The sequence below is a fragment of the Uloborus diversus genome, chromosome 2 (genome assembly GCF_026930045.1).
Source record: "Uloborus diversus isolate 005 chromosome 2, Udiv.v.3.1, whole genome shotgun sequence".
NCBI classification, from domain to species: Eukaryota; Metazoa; Arthropoda; class Arachnida; order Araneae; family Uloboridae; genus Uloborus; species Uloborus diversus.
Window position 1 is genome coordinate 189,636,776 of NC_072732.1, and position 23,585 is coordinate 189,660,360.

Here is a 23,585-nt window from a genome sequence, read left to right on the forward strand (position 1 = left end):
ACACACACACAAAGATGTATCCAAATGAACACGCGAGAGATCAAATTATTTGACCATGAAGGACTTCGATGCCATTAAAGGACGAGTATCATGCATCACTAGCAGCTCCACCGACCTGCACATACAGTATTTTCAACTTCAGGAAATTTGTCACTGAAATGAGTTTCAGGCTTAGGGACAATTCAATAGATGCATTATGTCTCTTACAATTGCCGTGTAACAATTTTCTGTTTTCGAAACTGAAAACTGCAATGAAAGAAGCTTGCTAGATTATGCATTATGCTTCAGTTATTCAAGCAACCGTGACACAGGTGCTAAAGAACATTCCCCAAACCGAATTTTAAAAGTCTATAGATAAATTGATTAACTTTCAAAACGTTGCACTGTTAGTTAAATGGATTCTGTTTCTAAAATGTTCGGTTATTTTTAGAGGACACTGTGAATGCTGGTTCAGCAGGGGTACCCACCTTGGAAAAGGGCGGGGACGAGGGGTCATGGCGGAAACTGTGCCATTGAAATATTTAGGGGGTGTTTTGAGGGGCATTTTTTTTCTTTTTGGTGGGGGGCTCTTGCTTTTTTGGGTGGGAGGGTCTTTGAAATATTTAGGGGGTGCGCAATTACTTCTGGTAGAGCAACCTTGGGTGAAGTATTAGAAAAGAAAGGCATAAATTAGTTCTTATTAAAAGCAAAATTTATTGTAATTTTGGTTCTATTATAATTTTGGTCGACAACTTCGGGCATTTTTTATTTTGACCACCCCACTTTTCACTTTCGAATAGAAGAGCATCTATATGATTATTTTTACCTTTTTACAATCCTGTCGCATATTGCTGGGCCGAAACCCCATAGTGGAGTTAGATACAAAGCGTTGTGTTTGATTTGGTGGACTTTTGGATTGTAGAATATAGGAGAAATAATAGTTGGATTCATTATAACACATTGAATATTTATTTATTAAAATAGTACATATACAATTCTAGCCTAAGTATAGATATTTAGTCAGGATTTAAACATTAATACTCAAAACGTTAAGGATTTCAAAAATTAAACACATCATAGTTCTGCTCTCCAAAGAAATTAAATTTTTAATCTACTGTTTTGAATTAAGTAGTGGGAAGTGGGAGCTAGTATAGTACGTACCAAGATTTCAGTCCCATATCAATGAAGTAATCCAAAGTCACTCGTTTCTATCATGACTCCGGACAAGAAGTCTCGGAGAAACACCCAGAGCTCGGGAAAGAGCTCTTCTGTCCTCAAAACTCTATCCTCTCTTCTTTCAAAACAGGAAATGTTTTATGGGGTACGGAGTATCGCAAAGTGTCAGAATGGAATTTTTTTATTCCCAAGCCTTTTATTTTATGGGCTCGAAAATGTCAGCACTTCAGAAGTTATATCCTGCAGCTGTGACTCGGGGACGGGGAAGCGTTTGAAATCTCCGAAAGAAGCTAACCCCTTTTGACCCAAAGCGGGAGTCATAGAAAACTTTAAGTGTCGCTTACTCAAATACAAGCGGTGGGAAAACATTCATCCAAAATGTGTTTACTTCTAATTTTCTATTTTATGAGATGCAACTGCACGGGGGTCTGAACTTATTTCCTGCGCGGGAAAATGTACCGCCGCGCCGCACAAAAAAGGTCAACTCTCTTAACCTAAAAGACGTTCAAAAATGCGAAAGAGGCTATTTGTAGCGGAATGAAGGTTCAGGGGTTGGATATCCCTTTCCAGGCATGTGGGGCAGAAAGTCAAAATCGGCCCCACAATATTGCTTAAGGGGCGCTGAAAAAGAACTTAATTATTTGAATCCAAAATGCTGTTTTCCAAAAATAACGATTTTCGTGATCAGCATGTTTGAAGAAATGGATGAATAGATCAAGGGCGCCCATATAGGGGGCAACAGGGGGCTCGAGCCCCCCCCCCCCCCCCCCGCCTAAAAATTGGAACTTCCTTGATTTTAGTACTTTTTTCTTTGTAAAAATGTAAAAACATTTCTTCTCCAGCCATTAATGAATGCTATTAAAAATGTCAAATTTTAATGACTAATCTGCCCTGAAATCTGCTTCCATAGGGAAAACATCCGGCTAAACCATGGTTAAAATATCTGACCCCCCCCCTTACAATTTTGCATATAGGTGCCATGGAATAGATGCGTGGAGGAAGGAACATTTATGCATGAGAAGTTATTAAAGTTTAACGTGTTATTCCTACATGTCAACACACCAAAGCCATCGTTCCGCCATGAAACAGAACACATCCTTTAGTTGATCAGCTGGGATGCTGCTGACCGCTTCCTCATCCCTTGCACGCAGCGGATAAAGCACTTTAACCCTGTACTCAAAGGATTTGATGTAACCCCAAACAAAGAAACTAAAAGGGACGTAAAATAAATTCGACTCATTAGATTGGTGGCTGTTTTCCAAAATTTCACTGGTTGCCATCATCCAAAAGTACAATCAATTTTGCTTTCAATAAGAATTTATTCAATGGGTGATTTTCAAATGCTTGACACATTAGGTCGGACACAATTTAAATATTTTTCTTGTTTATAAAAATTAAAACTTGCCTATGTACACATTCTTTACAATTTTTACCTTTTTAACCTGGTGACTATTTGTGAGTTAATTTGCTTTGATTTTAGATATTAAAAGAAACGTTTTGGCAAGTCACCGTTTTTCACATGAGTGTTACCTTTATAAAATATTCTGTAATTTCTTTCCAAAAAATAAATAATCCAACAAATTCTGATCAAACTATCTTAAATACTCAGTAATAAGTCAAAATGGTATAAATATTTCTTTTTTAAAGAAATTTTAAGTATTTGGATGACTGTATTTTTAATGAGTTGCTTTGTTTCCTAAATAAAGGGTAAACTTTACGATAAAAACATTTTGAATTAAACATTACATGTTTTCATTGCAATTACCATGAATAGCTAAAATATTTCAATATTGAAACCAATTTTTAAAGATTAAAGAAAAAAATTATTAATACAAATGCAAAATGCTGAATTTTGGCTATAGTAACACTGACGCATCTTTTTATGCGTTTTACTACCCAGTTCTCAGAAATCAATGGCTATTCTTTCTTCTGCGGAGAATAATTATTTATACACTTTAGGAAAATTAATACATTAATGCTTTATTGGAAGTTGAACGATATTTTTGAGTAACATTCTACATAGTGTAAAAATTGTTGTTTTTTAAGTAAACAGTCGAGCGGCTTCACAAAAAGGATTGTACCTTTCAACATTGAAACATGTTCTGAGTTGAAACATTAATTCATTACTTCTTGTGTTTTGAAAAACCCTATCAACATCTGGCAAAACATCAGTCCTTATTATATTATTGAAGTCAGCTACCACAGCCTTTAGTTCTTACAGTAGAATTTTAAATTCTGATTTCCTATAATAAAAACTTTTTTCCCCATTTTAGGCAACTTATTTATTTGTCACGACGGATATCTCAGAGTATTTCTGCAATAATGCATCCGTCTTGCAAAGTCCATCAATATACGAGGTAATAGCATTTTTGTTTCAATAATTTTGTGAACAAAAAAGTCTTAAAAAAGAAAACAGTAATTGAATTTTTGCATTTAGTTAACGACACAGTGTTTTAGATCTCGTTTCCAGATGTCAGGTGAATAAATTCGCATTTGCTGGTAATACTAATAGAGCAAGAGTCCGTGCGCGACAGAACAACGTGGTAATATGAAAGAACAACATTTTTCTGCATAAGTACATCACAGCAGGTAAGAAAAGTTTGCTATTATTTAAGCTGAGTAGAGCAGACTTTGGTGAGAAACAGGTAGCAAAGGTGCGTGGAAAACTATACATCATTGAGTCATTCCACGACAAGTGACGTCGTCGTGTCCACTCGACCACCTCTGAGTTGAACGAAATTTTATAGAGGTGCAAACATACCTTTGAAACTAACATACACAATTTTTTAGCTTCCATGATCTAAATCCGGAGGATCTAGGATCAATAAGGAAAAAGAGCTTCAAAATGGCGGATCAACTTTATGAAATGAATCGCCATGTTTAGGCTGATCCCCGATAGTTGGCCATTTTGGAGCCTTCGGGCATTGTTTTCTTTTTGAGGCATCCTAGGTCCTCATAATTTGTGTCTTGGATGCTGAAAATTTGCATAGGTTAGTTTCAAAAGCATGTCGGCATCTCTTTAAAACGTCCTCCAAATCGGAGATGGTTGAATGGGGACCACCAGGTCGCGTGACAAGGAATGAATCTATGATGTTTAGTTTTGTGCAGTAATTTTACGCACCTTTGCTATCTGTTTCTTACCAAAGCCTGCGCGACTCAGCTTAAATAATAGCGAACTATACTTAGCTGCTTACGCAGAAACGTTTTGGGCCTACATACTATGATGCAGGTCTGGCACTCATGAGCTCTTGGACCATAATGCCTGAATGAAAAAAAAAAGTTATTTTCGTAACCGAGGCAAGACATTTTCCACAGTTTGTTTAATATGAGATCCACCCAGCCGCTAAGTTGTTAAAAAATTACACTATCAGGTAAAATGACAGTTGAAGACTGAAATTGGAAAACGCATTAAGTGCCAAAAAAAAAGATCAAAATTAAGTAAATGCCAAGCATTTCACGGTGGTAAACGATTTATGTGCCTATCCCCCCAAAAAGTAGTTCAATTAACGTTGTTAGGGTCCGCCAGTGGAAAGGTGCCATTGAAGGTTATTGAAGGTTACTTATCTTGGTTGTTCCAAGTCCATAATGCAAAAAAGTGGAAAACGCAGCAAGTGCTACAATCCGCCTGGAATCTTATTTTTAATGTCCTGTAAAATTTGTTATTTGGCACTTACTAAGTTTTCCATTTTCAGTCTTCAGTTATCCCTTCTTTTTATTACGAAATATGTTGGCAACAGTATGGAAACTTATATAACCCAATCATTTGGAAGTTACTGTTTGGAAGGCAGTATAACTTAGGTAAAGCCAACTTAGCACCATTGTGAGGGGTATGCAGGTTTTTATCACACCATTACAAACACTGACAGGTTAGGTTTGTCCTTATGTCAATCTGAAGGAGTCAAAAACTTTCACCCTACAGTACAATTTCCTGTGCATAGATCTATGGTAATGCTATGAAAGAAAAAAATATGGAGTTTTTAAATATTTAGACATTTTATTTTTCTCGTTTTTCTGATTCTAAACTGGTTTACTTTTCATAAAAAGAAAATGCGTGTCATAAAGGCACAAAAAAGACGTGAATCATTCACTGTTATTATTATTATTATTATTTATTTATTTTTTAAAGTTCTGAATTAACTTTACTTCACCCGCACCCCGCACTTTTTTTCTCACGCCACGATCTAGTTCTTTCTGCGCCTGACTCAGGCATATTCACAACAAAATTGTGTACTGCAATGAAGAAAATAAATCATAACCAACGATAAAAATAAAGTTCTCGAAATCCACTTTTTAAAGCAATATAGATTACACTTTTAAACGGATGACTTGACTTGAAATGTTCGAAAACCTGTATTATTTGAAAAATTTAAAGCGACTTTTTTTTTTTAAAGCAATCGCGATTGCTTATTGTTCTCATTTGACGATCCTTGGTGTTTGGTTCCTTTTTCAGCTTGGACCAGGGGTCTCTGCAGGTGCGGCTCCTCTGGTGCTGATCATTGTCCCCCAGTATCCGCTTCTCCTGGGCGGTGGCGTACATGTCCTACTCACATGCGCACGCCTTCCCCACACACGCCTACGTGCATACACACAGGCCTACACACACAAGCTTACACATGCACTCACGCTCGCCTACACACACACCTACCCACCACTGCATACACACACACACTACTATGCACACGTAGCCGCCCAGGAGGAGGGGCAGACTTGGGGGGGGGGGGTAAGGAGCCGTTTCTAGAAACAATAACTCCAATGAGTAGGGTCTTGTCGCAACTCGTGATTGTGGAAAACATAATTTGAATTTAAAATGTCAGAATTATTCAAAATAATTTAATTATTTTTTTTTACAACCATTTCTTCACATGGTTCAAAGTTACTCTATGAGTCAGAATAAGTTTGAAGCTGGATAACAATTCATTTTAAATGCTTTTTATGCTTTTATTGTCTTTTGGTTTTCAACATGACTATTGATTGCGACATTTCTTTTACGCAGCTGGCCGTAATATCATGGTATATTTACCTGCTAAAATATGTGGAATATCTTGATACGGTAAGCTTTGTTTCAATTAAGTTTAAACAAGTTTGCGAGTTAGGATGAATGCAGTTAGATGAATAAGAAATGTGTTTTGTTAACTGTGTATTCGATTGATTGAGATATACTCAATTATGATAAAAAGTATGAAAAAATTGTGCAAAAGTACTTAAGGGGAGTCAGTGGCGTAGCAAGGAGGGGGTGAAAACACCCCCCGAAGCCATTGGTTTAAACATAAATACAGTAGTTTATGCATATGAAAGGGCTGTTTTGATCAAAAAACCCCTTCAGAAAGTAATATTGATCAAAAAATCCCCTTCAGATGGTATATTTGATGAAAAAACCTTCCAGAAGGTTTTTTTTTCATATAAAAACTCCAACCAGAAGGTATTTTCCATCAAAAAACTCCTTCCGAAAGGTATTTTTGATCAAAAACCTCCCTCCAGAAGATACTTCTGACAGCGCTAGTGAGGGGGGAGTCGGTACCCTGTACACGTGTACACTTAATATTAAATAGCTAGACTTTGTGTACCTTTTTCTCAAAGTGTTAATGATAGATACTTATGACGTTCAGTGTTTTCAAGAAATGTATACGAGTCTACTGATGTGAAATAATTTGAAAATTCTGTTTATCTCAAAATTTACTAAATTTTAACCAATAATAACTTTTTAAATGAAAAAAAAAAAACACTTTTGGTCCTGAAAACACCTGTTTTGGAAAAAGTGGGAGTCCCAAAGCAAAAATTTCACTTCAGTATAACTATGATCATATAAATATTATGTGGCGAGTTTTTCAAAGTAATATGTAACGTAGTTTTATAGAAAAAGTAACATGAATTTTTAAAACTGACGTTTTGAGAAAATCCGCGTTTGATAGGAAAATTGTGCGTTCATTTAAATACATTCATGTTCTATTAATATTTAAATTGCGTGACTTTTGATCTGCATATAAACATAAATTTGGTGTTGCTTGAAAGCTCTTGAATTAAGTACTTTGAAGATATAAAAACTGAAAAATATTTTTTAAAGGCTTTAGGTTTCCAACACTCTCTATTTTTGTGAATAATATTGTTACGAGTCTGCCTTATTTTAGATGTTTTTGAAAATAGGACTCCGTTCTGCTGAAAACGCAGAAAATGCATTTGCATCATTTACAAGTAATCGTTAACAATTCACTAAACCTTTCAGTAAGTAATGGTAACTTTAAAAATTATCTCAGACAAAACGGTAAACGCGTGTTGTCTCCAGAAATGATAAAACACTAAGACCCATTTCGACACCAGCACGGAATTATTCCGCATCGTAGTGCTTTACACAGTTTCTGACTCAAATCGTCTTCGAATAGAAATTCCGCAAAAAGAAACAATTAGCGCCGTTCACATGACGCTTTTCGACCCAGGAAAAACCCTGCTTTCGACCGCAAGCCGGTTATTTGCTGGGGAAATGCTGGAATTTTTTTCCTCCTGCTTGGGGGTAGGAGAAAAGCCGGGTTGTTACCCAGAATGCACTGCGCCAACTGTGACGGTTTACTTCCTCCATTTAGGATTTGCGCAAAGGATGCTGGATAAATCCGCTCTCTGGGATAAACCAGCTTTTCACATGTGAATGAGGAATTTTTCGATCCGGGTTTTTGCAGAGCCGGAGCGAGAAAATGCGAGGTAGAAAAACGTCATGTGAACGGCCCTAATGTAAGGGAAGAGTTATGACGTCAATTTGAAGCAGAATGCTACCAATTATTTCTTGAATACGACCCTGAGACAAAACCGCATTACCTAGGTTTCGCAGAAACTGACATGAAATCAGAAGTTCTGTAACTCACAGCTGACTGTGAACTAACTCGACCATAAGGTCGGAACAGCTTGTATTTATACTCTGGGAAGATAACACAGGGGCAAAACCGTACTTAAGGGGTGGGTTTTTAGGGTTCAAACCCCCTATAAAGTTTTCAAAACTGTTCCAAAAGATGCTTTTTGGTCTCGTCGGTGAATTTTGAGGATGCTGAAATTCAGCCGCGTCCATGTCGTGTGATTATTCGGCATGGCAAAAAGAAATTCCTAACGTAGCTCTATGGGGGGGGGGGGCGGATGAGTTGATATAAACTGAAAGTCGAAATTCTATGATAGTTGCTGACTGTCCGCTGATAGAGATGACACATGAAAGAATGGAGTATGCAACAATGTCTGCCAATGGTGAGACAACAATTTACAGCCCCATTATAAGCAAACAACAACATCACCATTGTCCGCATTCAATTTACAAATTTACCGCAGTTTTGAACTTATTAGTAAATAATTTACGTGAAATACACCGCCAGCTCAGTCATTTGCTGCCGAGGACTGCAGTTTCGTGCTTATTAGCACTCATCAGCCCTGGCTAATGGGCAATAATTTACTGAATATACCTTGCCTCGCGTTCAATCTTCGAATTGAACCGAACCATTGCTTCGGTCACTCGTCTGGTCTGCTAATTCTATATTAGCTACCAGTTTGTTTCGCACTCTTGGCTTCCTTAAGAGGTTTTCCATCTCCAGCTCAGTCACTTTCCTATGCCGGGCTAATGAGTGCTAATAAGCACGAAACTGCAGTCCTCGGCTGGAAATGACTGAGCTGGCGGTGTATTTCACGTATTTCTGCTTTAGCCCTGGCTAATGGGCGGTAATTTACTGAATATAGTAAATAATTTACCTTAACACACATTTTTCTCTTTCTCTTTAAAGATATTTTTTGTCCTAAGAAAAAAGTATCACCAGATCACAATCCTTCACGTCTTCCATCATGCACTTCTGCCAATATGCATTTGGACGATACTCAGAACTGAAAAAGGTAAGTGAAGAAAAAAGTAAGTTATGTATTTTACTCTCTTGTACATCACATCACACCCGAGGGTCCCCTGTTCCTATCACTCTCTTGTACACTAAGTTCTGCAAAAGGCTGTGATTGGCAGATAACATACACATTCCGCGTGATGTATTCACAAAGCGGACTTACTTAATAGATAGGAGTAGCCGGTATCATCAGTTTTTCGAACTTTCTAGTCGAGTGAGGACGTGCGACGTTGCCAGTGGCGGATACAAGGGGAGGGTCATGGGGGTCATGACCCCGCCCCTAAGCCGTTTATAATAGTATGCGTCCACATTGTGGTTAAACACTATGAATAAAATGTAAACGATTTCAGTTGTCTTTTCAATCATTAATTATTTTTAAAAGTAAATTTTTGAAAATACTTCTTTTATTGCTTACGAAATTAATTTAAAACACTTATGTCTGTTAGGAACCAAATTTCTGACCGGTTTCGTGCTCTTTATTGACACCCAAGTATTTTTAAAAAAATTCGTGCCCAAAACTGAAGGTTTGCCCGGAGGTGAGGCGTCATTTCATAGCTTGACCACCCCCCGCCCCTAAAATGGTAGTCTGTATCCGCCCCTGGACGTTGCGTCGTTGAAACGTCAAAAGTAAAATTGAACAAAGACTGCGTGGTCTGCCGACCCACACTTTTGCGGAACGTACTCAGAGGCGCCTCGACGGGAGGTCACTCTGACCTCCCAAAAATGGCCCTATTTGGCAAATTTTGTCTGACGATTCGGAAGAAATACCATCATTCGGTGAAATTTGGAGTTCTATTCGGCAAAATATGGAATTCCATTCGGCAAAATTATCATCATTTGGCGAAATTTGGAGTTCCTTTCGGCAAATTGAAAATTTCCTCCCCCTCCCAAAAGTTTACGTTTGAGGTGTCCCTGAAAGTACTGCAGTAGTAGTTTGCAGTTTCGTTAAAACAATGTCCTTCTTGAAAGGACTAGTTCGATTTCAGGTACGTATCAACAGCGTGTCCTTGTTTAAATAGCAATACCTATTTTCGCAACAGTTAGTCTTAGATGCATACATCAACAACAAAAATGGTCAAAATAGACAGGCTACGGAGTTAATATATTGAAGGTTTGAAGCTTTAAAAAAAAATTATTGAAATAGTACAAAATCTACTTTTTTATATGGTCCCTTAAATCCCCTAATTTAGAAATCAAAAGCATGAAAAAACAATTCGAGCACAAAACCTTCGAAAATATAACAAATATTTACCGAGATATGAAACGCTGCGAATTGTGACTTAGACCATTCTTTACTGGCAGTCAAAACAACTTTCGAGGTGAAATATAGAGGCTAATCAGGGTTTAAATTTACACGTGCGTAAAGAGTTTTTTTTAATTGCACGAGTTTTTGCAGCGTGTTTTATGTATCATAGCATAGCAGCTTGCATTTTTCAACAGTAATGAAAAAATATAAATACTTTTTTTTTTTTTTACTTCGACAACAAGTCATACTTCTGAAAGAGCTTCATGTTCTGATCTAATCTTCTGAACGGTCCCTTAATGCTTTGAACTCGATTATCTACTTGAGTTTTGGTCGAATTTTTCAAATGTTTCGTGTTGGTGTTATTCTTTTTTGAAAATCACTTCCCTAAACACAAGTTAGGGGACCTGAGGTCCGAATAAAAAGTTTAATTTCGTACTTTTCCACGTCTTTTATTTTTCACTTCAAACTACATACTAGTTATTATAAACACCAAATGTTATACAAATAATAATTCTTGCTAAAATAAAAAAAATATTTGATGTAACAAAATAAAACATTAAGTTTTTTTCATCTTGGTTGAGTGTTTTGATCACAGCGTGATTTCTTTATGGATAATATCGACTGAATATCGCATGCAACGGCTCAACCAAAAGAAATTTCACAAACAAAATAAAAGAATGAAATTAAAGATCAAATTAAAATAAAAAGTAATATGCCTGTAGTCACTGCTTTTGGAAATAATAATTCAAACTTTTCATGGTCAACAAAATGCTACGATTGAAAAGAATCCTTTGAATATGCCATTTTTCATTATAAAAAACAAAATACAGTCGAACATGCTTATAACGAACCCTGATTTAACGAGAACCCCTGATTTGGCGAGAAAATTAGAGATACTTCGTTGGTACAATGTTAAATCTATGGGGAGCGTAACTCTCTTTTAACGAGCAAACATCGTTTAAAGCGAGCAATATTTCTGTCACTTAAATTTCTGTTGACACTTCCAGCTAAATTTATCCTTTTTTGGGAAAATTTTCTTTAACATTTCGAAGTCAACCGAAAGTTAGTGATAAATCATAAATCCTGAGCGCAAACGATGTGAGTACTTTTTTAACTTTGTGGTGTAAAGAAGCATTGTAAAATTATTTATGCGTGTGCTTGTGTATTCTTCAAAAAACAATGACAAAAGAAACAGATAATCAGACAGTTCACCCGCAAATTATCCAACGAATTTGGTGCTACATAAAGATTAAAAAGAAGAAAAAAGCGACGAAAATGAATTTTTACTTAATTTTACAAAAAAGGAAGTATTGTATTCGCAAAAAAATTTCACTCAAAAATCGACCTTAATTTCCATTTTGTTTACTCCCGAATGAATGTTGAGGATTTTTTTTTTCCTCGACTCGACCACACGTCGATAAGTGCCTAAGAACGTCTAGACACGCGAAATATAAATTTTGACGATTCCCAAGATTGTTACAAAGAGTTTTCTCTTAACGTCTGTATGTACGTATGTATGTATGTGCGTATGTATTCTAGCTGTGCACCTCCCCTTTTGGTTGCATTCGGGAGTTTCTAAAGGGGTCTTTTGCCCCTTTTTGGGGGGGAAATCATTGTTACTTTCGGTGTAAACTCAAGTGGTGTTATAATTTGGTGGACACTTGGCAATATATCGCCAGTCTTTTGATCGCCAAGCTTTGTCGCCAACTTGGCGACAAATTTGGCCATTTTTTTTTTAAATCTGATTTCAATATCGCCATTGTTGATGATATTTAGAGAGTAAACTATTGAATCACATGGAAAATGACAATGAATTGGAGTAAAAGGAAGTCATGTGATGCACACACCAGGTCGTTTATATTTTTTTTCACGAACTTGTTTTTTTTTTTTTTTACGAGCGCTTCGTTATAAGGATCAAATACTGTGGTCGATTTTGCGTTCGTCATAAGCGAGTCTGACTGTATTGCCTCAAAAATGTACTCTCTTTTTTAACCGATTGAAAGGAAAATTAATGTTTCAGAGTTTATTTCAACTGACGATTGGCATCCTTAATGGTGTGGTGCACGTCGTAATGTACACCTATTACGGGCTAGCAGCGGCTGGGATAAAGCAAGAGTATTTGTGGTGGAAAAAGTACATAACCCGACTGCAAATGGTGAGTGACTGTATCAATTTGAATTTTATTGATGTTTCTTTCGTCACTTCATAGAAATGCTAGAATCACATATTCCTATTTTTATTCCCCGACACACAAAGGAAGAGAGTTATAAGTTTGATGTGTCTGTGTATCTGTGTGTCTGTCTGTGGCACTCTAGCCCCTAAACGGATGGACCTATTTTGAAAAACTTTTTTTTGTTCGAAAGGAGAGTTTATCGAGAGTGTTCTTAGCTTTTAGGTTGCATCTTTGGAAGCCATTAATTAACTAAGATGTTAATTAAAAACCCTCTTAAAGGTTTTTCGCGATTTTTGCAGTGAAAACATAGTTAAAAAATTTTTAATTTAATACCAAAATAAAGATAATTTTTTCCGCGTCTGATAGAACTGTGTTTGAAACTTCCATGTTTCATAGAATTCGAATTATAACGTTTTTTCGAAGCAGATTTTAATAACGGCTAAGCCTTTATTCACGCGATTGATAACCGAATTCATTATAGGCCGACAAGGAAATAAAACGAAAAGATTTAAAAATTTTATCTGTTGCCAGTTCATATTTAATAAAATACTTGATAGTGATTTTTAATAATATAAGGCTTTTAAATAGATTTTCAATTTTCCCTCTTGATTCTACGGTTGCGACTCAGTCGTTTTTTTTTTTTTTTTTAATTTTAATTTATCGTAGCTTGTGATGTTCAATACGCAAGAAATGAATTTATTACTGACTCCTAAATACTTTTTTGGTACGAGCATCATTCTTTATGAAACCTGCAAACTGAGAAATTTTCAGATTTCGTAAAGATTCCTGACTTCAAACTTCCATGCGTAATTAGGGGAAGCCGGGGTAACGTGAATACCTTAAGCTTTTCTTGATTATTGTCGTTTAGTTATAACTTTAGAAATTGAAACAAATGTTTATAATCAGTCTTCATTTAATGTACTTGCGTAATGCAATAACAGTTGTCCTTAATATTAATTACATCATTAGATATAAGGCCAGGTTTCAACAATGGCATAAATATCCACTTTGCCCAACAGCCCGGGTAAAGTGGATTCGGTACTAGGGCAAAGCGAACAGCAACATTATTTGTCATGAAACTAAACATTAAAAATAAAATAACCATGGAAATAAAGGAACATATCCGAAAAACATTTTTTTTGCTACAATGCTAATTATTGTAGTTATTGCAAACAAAGAAATTAAACTCAAAAATAAAATAAACGTAGAAAATAAAAGGAACACATGTAAAAACATTTTTTTACTGCAGTGCTAATTATTGTTTTTATAACAAACAAAGAAACTGAACTTAAGAATAAAATAAGCATCGAAAATTAATGGTTCATATTAAAAAGAATTTTTCTACAATACTAATTATTGCCATAATTATGGAAACAAGCAAAGAAATTTTTTTTTAAAAATTCAACATCCAAAATTTAGGAGCATATTAAAAAAAAAAAAACATTTTTCTGCTACAATACTAATTATTGCAGTTATCACAAACAAAATCATTACAATTTTCGAATGCTGAACACTCTTTATGACACCACTCAGTACAAATATGACAATGTATCCTGTTTTCCATTGACTGATCAGCTTCTTCAATGAACATTTCATCACAGAAAATGAACCTTACATCATCAAATTTCTTTACTTCCTTCTTATCAGTCTCTTATGCAGTCTTATGTTTTGTAGTAGAGATTTTTTATTAGTCATTTTGGTATTTGTTCGTTTTAATAGTCTTCTGAGAAGCTTTAGTCGAAACGTCATCTAGTCACTTAATGACAGTCTTTTTTGATTTTTCAAATTTTTGTCTTTGATTGTCCTAGATTGGAGTACTTGCCTGGAGTGTAGATCTCTGTAGTTGTTATTTACGTTTTGTTATTGGTTTTACAGGCTGAGGAATAGGTACTAAAACTGAAGAACTGTGGTAGTTCGTAGAGCTATCAGGTTTGGGGTGAAGCGGCGGGAACATCATTACCTTGGAGTTATTCTGTTGTTTCAGATCCCATGGGAGTATAAGGACGGTCTTCAATGGTAGTATTGCCTTGAGATCTCAATATTGAAGGACTTTTAGGTTCGGGTGAAGTGACGTGTCATGACCGTGCAAAGTGAATATGGTATTCACTTTGCCCAATCCGCTATGTCCTTCAGGTACATTTTTGAGGTTACTAAAAATTACTAAAAAACCAGAGCATCTAAACTCGTCGTCTACGGGTAGTTGAAAGCTACGTGATCGTACATCAAATCCTACTCATAACAAAGAGCATGTGACAAATAGTATTAAAGTTATAAATGAAACACTAACCTTTGTAAAGTAATATTTTTTTCCCCAAAACATACTTTGTTCGCTCACTGGCGTCGCGTGAGGCAAACTTGTCCCGACGTGTTTGCCGCACACGGAGTGGCAACAGGCGACAGTGGCTATGACAACGCGGCTGCCGGCCAACTAATTCTTTGGGAGTTATAGCCAAAATTCGCTTTGCCCAGGGTATCCACTTTAGCGGGGTTTTCCCTATGTGTTTAAATTTTTATTTACTTACTAGAAAATCCCCCGTCAAGGTATGACAGTTAAAAGCTACTTCTACATTTGAACGAAGCAATTGCCAGTTTGGGGATATTTTGTTAGTTGAAACTATAACCCCAACTCCCGTGGATTAACCTTAACTCCAGTAGGTAGCGTTTATTGCTGACCATTTTTTCGTTCTTAATTCCCCTGAAATGACATTCTTACAAGTAAAACGGTTCAGTTACCAGATCGAGTTCAGCTTTGTCACGATAAAACCTTTCCCTGCATTTTAAGTATTATCAAAACATATTATCAAATTATCATGCCGTGTCGCATGATCGCACCGTTGTTCAAACACGCGCGTTACTCGATCATCAGCTATTATATATATGACGATTGAGCAATCACTAATTGCTCATTATTCTCACTTGAAACAAATTTCATGTTGCTTTGACTGTTTAGATTGCCATGACAACGAGAATAGTTTAGCTCGTTGTTTTAATATTTATTAAGAGTACAAATTTTTGTGACAATGGTTACAAATCATTCAAGGCTTAACTTAAGCATGAGTCATTCCATGTCAAAAGATCTTGGGGTCCCCACTCGACTTGAGCACCACCGTACTAGAGTCAATGCCTGTTATCTGGCAACGATACATCTGATGACGTAAACACAGCTCGGCCTAAGGCCCCTATATATACTAGAGCCGCTATATAGACCAACCGACGCATCAGCTTAATTTTAGCCATTTTGGATTGGATTTTTCATTATTGCACTGTCAGGGTTACTACAGCAAAATTTCGGATTTCGCCAGAATTGCCGAAAATAATATTTTATTTTATAAACAATTCACATGCCGCTAATAACTGCTCAAAGAGAACAATCACCAAACGCGATAACTCGCCAGAAAGGTAGCCACTTAAACAGGCGCTCCGATACAAAATGGCTAATCTTAAGCGGATGCGTCGGCTCGTATATACGGGGGCCTTAATATATACCAGCCGACGCATCAGCTTAAGGTCAGCCTTTTTGGATCGGAGCGCGAGTTTGATTGGTTGTCTTTTCTGGCGATTAATCGCGTTTGGTAATTGTTCAATGCCGGCGAATATTAGCGGCACGTGAATTGTTTATTAAATAAAGTATTATTTTCGGCAAATTTGGCGAAAAGCGAAACTGTGCTGTGGTAACCCAAGGAGTGCAACAATGAAAAATCCGATCCCAAGTGTTAAAACTGGGAATTTTATTATCATGGCTTTTTCTAATTTCACTGTGTGTGACTTACTTCTATTAAGTGTTTTACCTTAAAAAAATCTGTATTTTCAAGAAATGATTGCTTAAATCTAAGAAATTTAAAATTACCTGCTTTGCTTAGAAAAGGAATAACTTCGATTTATGCCCTTCCCCCTTCATTTTTTTACCTGCTCAGCAAGCAGGTTGCAATCTCTCTCGGTTCTAATAGAATGTTTCTCCTCTTTTTCTACTAGCGCGCCAAATTCCTTTTTTTTTTACCAACAAGCTATTTAATAATTCCCCCTCCCCCCCCCCGTGATATGCGTCCCTAGGCCAGGGCGTATGGGCCTAGGAGATGGCCTGTTGAGGAATCCGGGCCTGTCCATAGAAGAGGTAAACGCACTAGCAGTAGCCACAGTGAAGCATATTTTTGTTGCTTTTTTAAACTGTGGGCCTACACTATCAATTACCATATTTGAAACTCAATGAGCATATTAAAACTCTTCTCTTCCTTAATCGTCCCATTTTTTCAAAATGCCAGAATGACAATTTGTTCAAATTTTTACATACCTCAAATTTGATCCATCAGTGGCCATTATATAATGTACATGAGTCAGTAGTGGCCATATTGCTGTTTATAAGTGGCCACTGGGTAGCCACTAAAGCTTGACCACGGATAGATGGCGGATGACTTTGAAGCAAAACGTCATTTGTGTCATTTGTAATAAGTAAAATGTGCCAGAAAGAACCGAATAGTAAGAGGTCCATTCTCGCTAATCCTATCTATTCCAAAATAATACCAAAAAACCTATTACAAATGACACAAATGATGTTTTTGATTCAAGGTCATCCGCCTTCTTTTCATGGTCAAACTATATTAGATCACACAATAATATTATGTCCGAAATGAGGCAGGTTTTTATGTAAAGAGATTACAACATATGAAAAGGAAAATTGAGTTGATTAATGAAAAACCATCCTGATTTAGTAGTGGCCACTTTTGAATTTCCCATTTTTTTTGGTACCAGTAGTGGCCAGGTAAACTGTCAACCAAAAAAGCAACTATTTCCAGATGAAAACGTTCCAAACATGATCTTTCACATTTCATTACATGGTTACAGCTCTAAAAATATTATTTTTGAGTATTGTTCTATGCATAATACGACACAATGTTTACTTACCTCGTTACGGAGAAGCGTTAGAAGACAGCTGAAAAAACATCGACAATCCAGGCGACCGTATTAAATAGTTGATTACAATTTTCCATAATGCTCTACCTACTCCTCCTTGAACTGCCCACTACACTATAGCCTGGGGTCTATCTCCTGCAAGTTTGAATCCACTAGGACCCCCAGAATCCTTATTTTAAAAATATAAACCTTAAAGTGACTGAAGCAGTGGCCACTACTGGTGCATTTACCTTATATTCTCACCGCAAAAATTTATTGATTTATTTATTCGCAACAAAATTTTAAGCTTACCCTTTTGCATTTACAATCCTGATCGAAATGAAAATATTTTCTTTTCTTTTTGTTGTTTCCATGGTAACTATTTTTTGTTTCCCCTTATTTTATTTTTGAGAATGCAATAAATGAATAAGGCACTAGTGACATTCTAAAACGCGTGCATGAAAATCCCATCGTTATTTTCCCTTCTCCACTGCTATTCTTTCAGATGGAATCGTCTTCACTTGGTACATTGTCAAATTACATACAATCCGTGATCAAACAGTACTTGTTGTCAGATTCAAGACACAGCAGTCTTGTTTTCTTTTTTTTTTTCATTCCCTCATGAAAGTGTTACCTACTAGAAGTAACCATAAACAATGGCCCAGCTAAGCAGCTAAGTTCCATTTATTTAACTCATAAATTAAAAAATAATAATAAAAAATGCCTTGTTCACGGAAATTAAAAAAAAATAATAATAATAATGTTTCAAAATTGAGGTCAAATTAATATCAAAGTAGTAATTTTGTTAATTGTGCAAACAATGAGATATTTTAATGCTTAGTTGTTTTTTAATATAAAGTTCTCTTAATTAAAGTACGACTTAATTAGTAGTTATCGTTTTAGTTCAAATGTGTGTTAAAAATAGTATTTAGTAAATTTGAGAATATACTGGCAATTTATAATTGTGGTAGAATGCCTAAGATTCATGTATTTAATCTCCATCATTTATTTTCACCTCACAAATGACATTGATATGGTCTGTCTCGAGATTCACGGAGGTGAGGAATTTTCCATTAATGTAGGCCTAATGGATACATTTCACAGGGAAATATGTTTTTTCTTCGTTGCTATAATCTGCACATATCAAGCATATGAAAACATGTACACTTCTTTTTTTTACATTAATTTACATCCCTGAAATTTGAGTTCACGGAGGTGAGAAGTCAGAATAACCACACTAAGTTTTTACAGCAAAATCTATCTCCTTGATTTTCGACAAAAATCTCACAACTTCCAACTATGGCTGAAAATAAACAAGGGGGTTGCCTTGTATCATGGAAAATAAAATTTCATGTTATTACCGCCACGTGTTAATGACGAATGGCATTTTACGCTTGGGTAACGGAGGTGAGCATTTTTTGTGTGACATGAATACTTATCCTAAAAGAACAAACTAAAATACAATATTAAAAAAATTAAATACACATAACCTATTAGTATTTGAGACACTTGTGAAAGGAATAATAAATAAATAAATATATGCTTTCAATTAAACAAGTTATTAAGCAACATAAACAGTCACAACAGGTGTGTGACATGCCACGGAGGAGAGAATTCACATGTTGTATATGTTACGGCCAAAGCCCGAAGTTCGGCCAGTTCGCGAACTGGCTGGCCAATTCGCGAATTGGCCAAGAGGTTTGGCCAAAGCCCGAAATACTTGCAATTAATATTGCATTTTCTACTTTGGCTAGCCATTTCGCGAAGTGGCCAGAAATTCTTGGCCAAAGTCCGAAATGATTACGAAATATTTTAGATTAACAGGTAAACGACGCATGTGTCGCTTCCAGTGTGACGGCGCGGCGTGCAAGTGGTAGAAACTAGAAAATAAGGGTTGGTTCAGGGCCGTCGAGAGCCAAATCGAGTCCCTTGTCAGTTTCGCCACCAGGCCCGCCTCCCTCTATAAAACCAGTCAAATTTATAGTACTTTAATACAGAGTCGGATCCCTAGTTTCCCAATAGGCTGATATGATGTCATCTCGTTGGGCTTGGAGGGTGCAACCATGTCCCTGTGAAGGTCGTGACAATAGATATTCTAAACTTCGACCTCGTTTTTCTTGGCGTTAGTTCTTCGACTGAGCTATGAGTATGTATTTCTGATATTTTCACTTCTATATGTGAATACTTTCAGTTGAAATTACATGCTATCGCTAATAAAGTGTCATTCAAGTATTGTGTAGGCATTTTTTTTATTCATTTTGTACCTCCCACCCCCCCACCTTGTGAGAAAAAATAAGCATGCGCTATACCCCTTCCCTTTTTGCTTATATAAGATTTTATGCCATATTGTGCGTCACAGGATGCTCTTTTCCCACGTTTTTTGTTGTTCATTATTTAATGCTTACCCAATAATTTTTGTGACCCCACTTTTTGTCAGAGAAAATAAGCAGCCCTTAGTCTCCCCTTTCTGCCTACATAATACTTGACCGGTCCCAGCTAAGGTTAAGCCTAAGGCTGTGTTTCTCAACCTTTCAGTGTGTGTGACACAAATTTTAAATATAATTTTCATTCTGAAACCAAACCTAATCACAAGTAAGGAATTTAGCGTGTGCTCCCCTCCCCAGAATTCCATTTAAAATCGGTTCTATTTAAAATCCCTCTGAATCCCGAATTTCTACAAAACCACATCTCAGAGAAAATCTCCAAGCCAAAATCAGTCATGACTAAAAAATTAGCTATAAAGTAGTGATGAAAATCCAAATATAGCAACTTAATCTTCGGCAACACACGTTTTGGAAAGGACTTATTGCACGAATAATATGAACTTGTTTCCATTTAGAAATTAATTAAATAATCATGTCTGATTTTTTTTTCTTGAAATATGCTTTATTGGAAGCAGAAAGTTTAAAATTTGAGAAGCTGCAAATGTTTTTTTTTCTTTCTGCTTTCATTTGTGTAGAATTGACAATTAAAAAACGAGATAGCAAAGATGGGAAATTTAGCATGTTTTGCGCTGAGTCCATGCAATTAGTCTGTACTCACAGTCTATTCACACCGTTGCGTTGGTGCGACAAGCCATTTCGAAAAGTATGAGAGTACTTTTATTAATTACAAGCTATACCCGCATGACAATTCCCGTGCTAAGAATTTAAAGGAAGGTTCTTGAATAAATCAAAATCCCCCCCCCCTCCCATCTCTGATGCAAAATAATCATTTTCTTATACTGAAATGCGTATACTCTTTAAGAAAATCTATTTAAAAAAAAATCTGCAATTGTAAAATATTTTGCTACATGAAAAAGACATTAAAGTACATAAAAAGTTGCTTTAAAATGTAAAATAATTAATAGAACTCTGTAGTTTTTTCTCCAAACTCGCCAAGTTACCACGCTTTGTTATCCAATCGATTTGCGAGCGAAGCGAACTCCGGTCGATTAGCGATATAACCTTTCTTACGAAAGCGTTTAAAGGATAATCCCGCTCTCTCGCCTTCCTCGCAGAGAAGGTAAATAAAAACACATTGTATCTAGAACCAAAGGAAAATCTCGCTTATCCATCCCCCGTAGAAGAAAAAAGAATTTAGCTCAAATATACGCAACGTAAATTATATAAATGAATTCCGCATCCTCAAGAAGAAAAAGTTTTGAATTAAAACTTCGCATTGCAAATACAGCAAGACGAAGAGAAAACCAACTAAAATACATGCAATCAATTCAACCTTAAAATAAATGCAGTAAAACATTCGTGAAAACGTTCGAAAAAAAAAGAATTAAAATAAATACTATGACAGTAAGAACAACCTTTCCTAAATGTAAGGAAAATATGCTTAATTTTCTAGATTGCTTTCTCTTCCGAAATATTGATTCAAAAAAAATTTGGACTGTTTTACAAAGGAAAAAACAATGCTAAGAGAAAATTAAAATAAATATAATGACATTTATGTATAAAGTATTAATAAGGACATGTTGTAGGGGAAGTTTGACAAAAAGCGGCATTAAAGAAATGTCTTTAAATAATATTAACAACACAACTATTTTCGCTTTTTATTTGTTTTAATGAGCCCTTATTATGGAGGCTTTCCAAAATAATTTAAAATTTTTTGAAGCGATATTTTTTGGTACAATGTGTTCCAGGATCTTTAAAATTAAGTCTACGGAGCAGAAAAAGACTGTCGATCGTCCGTAATTTCATATACCTTTGCATTCGCACACTTTACACAACGCATTTATTTAAGATATAATTCGCTCACTTGAAGGGCGCAAATGTACTTCTTTACGCAATCACGTCGTTACATCATGTCATTTCACTGAATAATATCTATTATGGCTTAAATACGAAAAGAATAACACGAGATATTTTTATGCATTTCAAGCTTTTCAACAAAGAGGTATCAGATATATTTGAACTCGTTTTTGAAGCAAATGTATTTTAGAAAAAAATAGTACATCGAAGTACTCATTTCAAAATACTTCATTTTTTAAATTGTGGAAAACAGTCTGCTCCTCATTTCTTTTTTCGTACTTTGGCCGATCGTCCATAGCCACTTCGCGAATTGGCCGGCCAAAGCCCGAAATGAAGAAAATTTCGGGCTTTGGCCGGTAAGTTTTCAGCAATGTTGGCCAGTTCGCGAATTGGCTGGCCAATTCGCGAACTGGCCGATTTCGGACTTTGGCCGTAACATATACAAAAAATTACTAAAATAAAATTTATAATTTAAAAATTGTTGGCAGGTTTAAATAGATATATATTTGATGAAATTAGAAAGCATTGTTAAATGAATTGTTCCTTAAAGTTTTTTCCGTAAAAGGCGTCTGACAGAAAAGTTACACTTTTTGAAGAGAATGACCCATACACTTCTTTTTTTATTTTATTTCAATGCAGCAACTATGCAGTACACACGAAGGGTTCGGGGGAAAAAATACAGCTTTAAATTCGGCCATGTGGCTGGGATCAAATGTTCATATAAACTTTTTGTCTTAGGAGCATTCATTTATAAATGTTACTAAGTAATGTTACAATTACAAAAAAATTGTTTGTTTTTTAAATAAATTAATTAAAATTTTTCGTTTTTCAGGTACAACTCTTGTTAATCGTCAAACTGCAAATATTCGCTATATATATGGAATGCTATACGACTGCAATAAGCTTCTACATGTGTGCCATATTGAACATTCTATTTTTCATACTTTTTGGAAACTTTTACATCCACACCTACAAGCCAAGGTACAAGAAAGGATCGAAAGCAGATATAGTTCACATTGACTAGGAGTTGATTTGTACAAAATCGATTCATAATCATTTCTCAAACAGCATGAAACTAGAAATAAAGAAATGAAGATGGAGAGATAAACATTAATATGTTTGAAATTGTTTATTTATCTGAGCAATTCAATGAGTAGTTATTTGTTAGCGTTAGCCTGTCGAATTTGTAGTTACAATGTTAAGCGGGGAATGCTTTTGGGGCATCTTTTCTTCGCTTCTTTTTCAGGAAGGGAATTAGAAGTTTTCCTTTGAATTTCGAGTTTCAAGGAATTCGAGTTTGAGAACAACATTTGAGTACAGGCATTTTAAGAATGACTAACACACTGTTCTCAAAAAAAATTAATTTCTTTCTTTTCGGCTTTAAATTTAGAAAAAAGATTTTTCCCCCCCTCAACGATTTTGGCAATGTTTTACAAAAAACAAAGTATCTCTTTTTTTAATAAACTTGTTTGTCTTTTCTATTTTTTTTTTTTTAAATTCTTGCAATTTGCACAGTTAAAATTATTCCAGATAATGATATCAATAACGTTAATTTCAAATTAATGCTGCTATTTAAGCAGTTTAATGGAGAAAAAAATCGAATTGGAAATACTCTTTGTATTAAGGGTAAGCGAATGTAAAACAGCGGGGAAACACTTAAGTGGATATAAAACATTTGCTCGAAAGGTTTTTTTTTTTTTTTTTTTTTTTTTTTCGCTTATCAGAGCTTTTAATTTGCTTACAAATAAATTGAGCCAAATATCGCAACTATTTTTGGTTTTAGTCCAAAGACAAAATTGCAAACAAACTTTTAGAAAACAATAAAATTTTATTCATCAAAACTCCACTTTATCTTTATTATTACTAATAATAAAGCTGAAAGTCTCTCTGTCTGTCAGGATCTCTGTCCGGATGTCTGTCAGGATCTCTATGACAAGCATAGCGCCTAGACCGGCCGATTTTCATGATTTTGGCTCAAAGTTAGTTTGTAGCATGGGGGTGTGCGCCTCGAAGCGATTTTTCGAAAA

General features: G+C 35.6%; 1 protein-coding gene across 1 annotated transcript in view; it reads left to right on the forward strand.

The window, feature by feature from the left end:
• Positions 1–22,672, forward strand: part of LOC129216220 (elongation of very long chain fatty acids protein 7-like) — a 35,035-nt gene extending 12,363 nt beyond the window's left edge. Inside the window, exons 3-7 of the mRNA XM_054850418.1 lie at positions 3,429–3,512; positions 6,149–6,205; positions 8,904–9,009; positions 12,279–12,412; positions 22,391–22,672. Coding sequence (XP_054706393.1) covers positions 3,429–3,512; positions 6,149–6,205; positions 8,904–9,009; positions 12,279–12,412; positions 22,391–22,582 — 573 coding nt within the window. The 3' untranslated portion in view covers positions 22,583–22,672. The remainder of the gene's footprint in view (positions 1–3,428; positions 3,513–6,148; positions 6,206–8,903; positions 9,010–12,278; positions 12,413–22,390) is intronic.
• Positions 22,673–23,585: the final 913 nt, after the last annotated feature.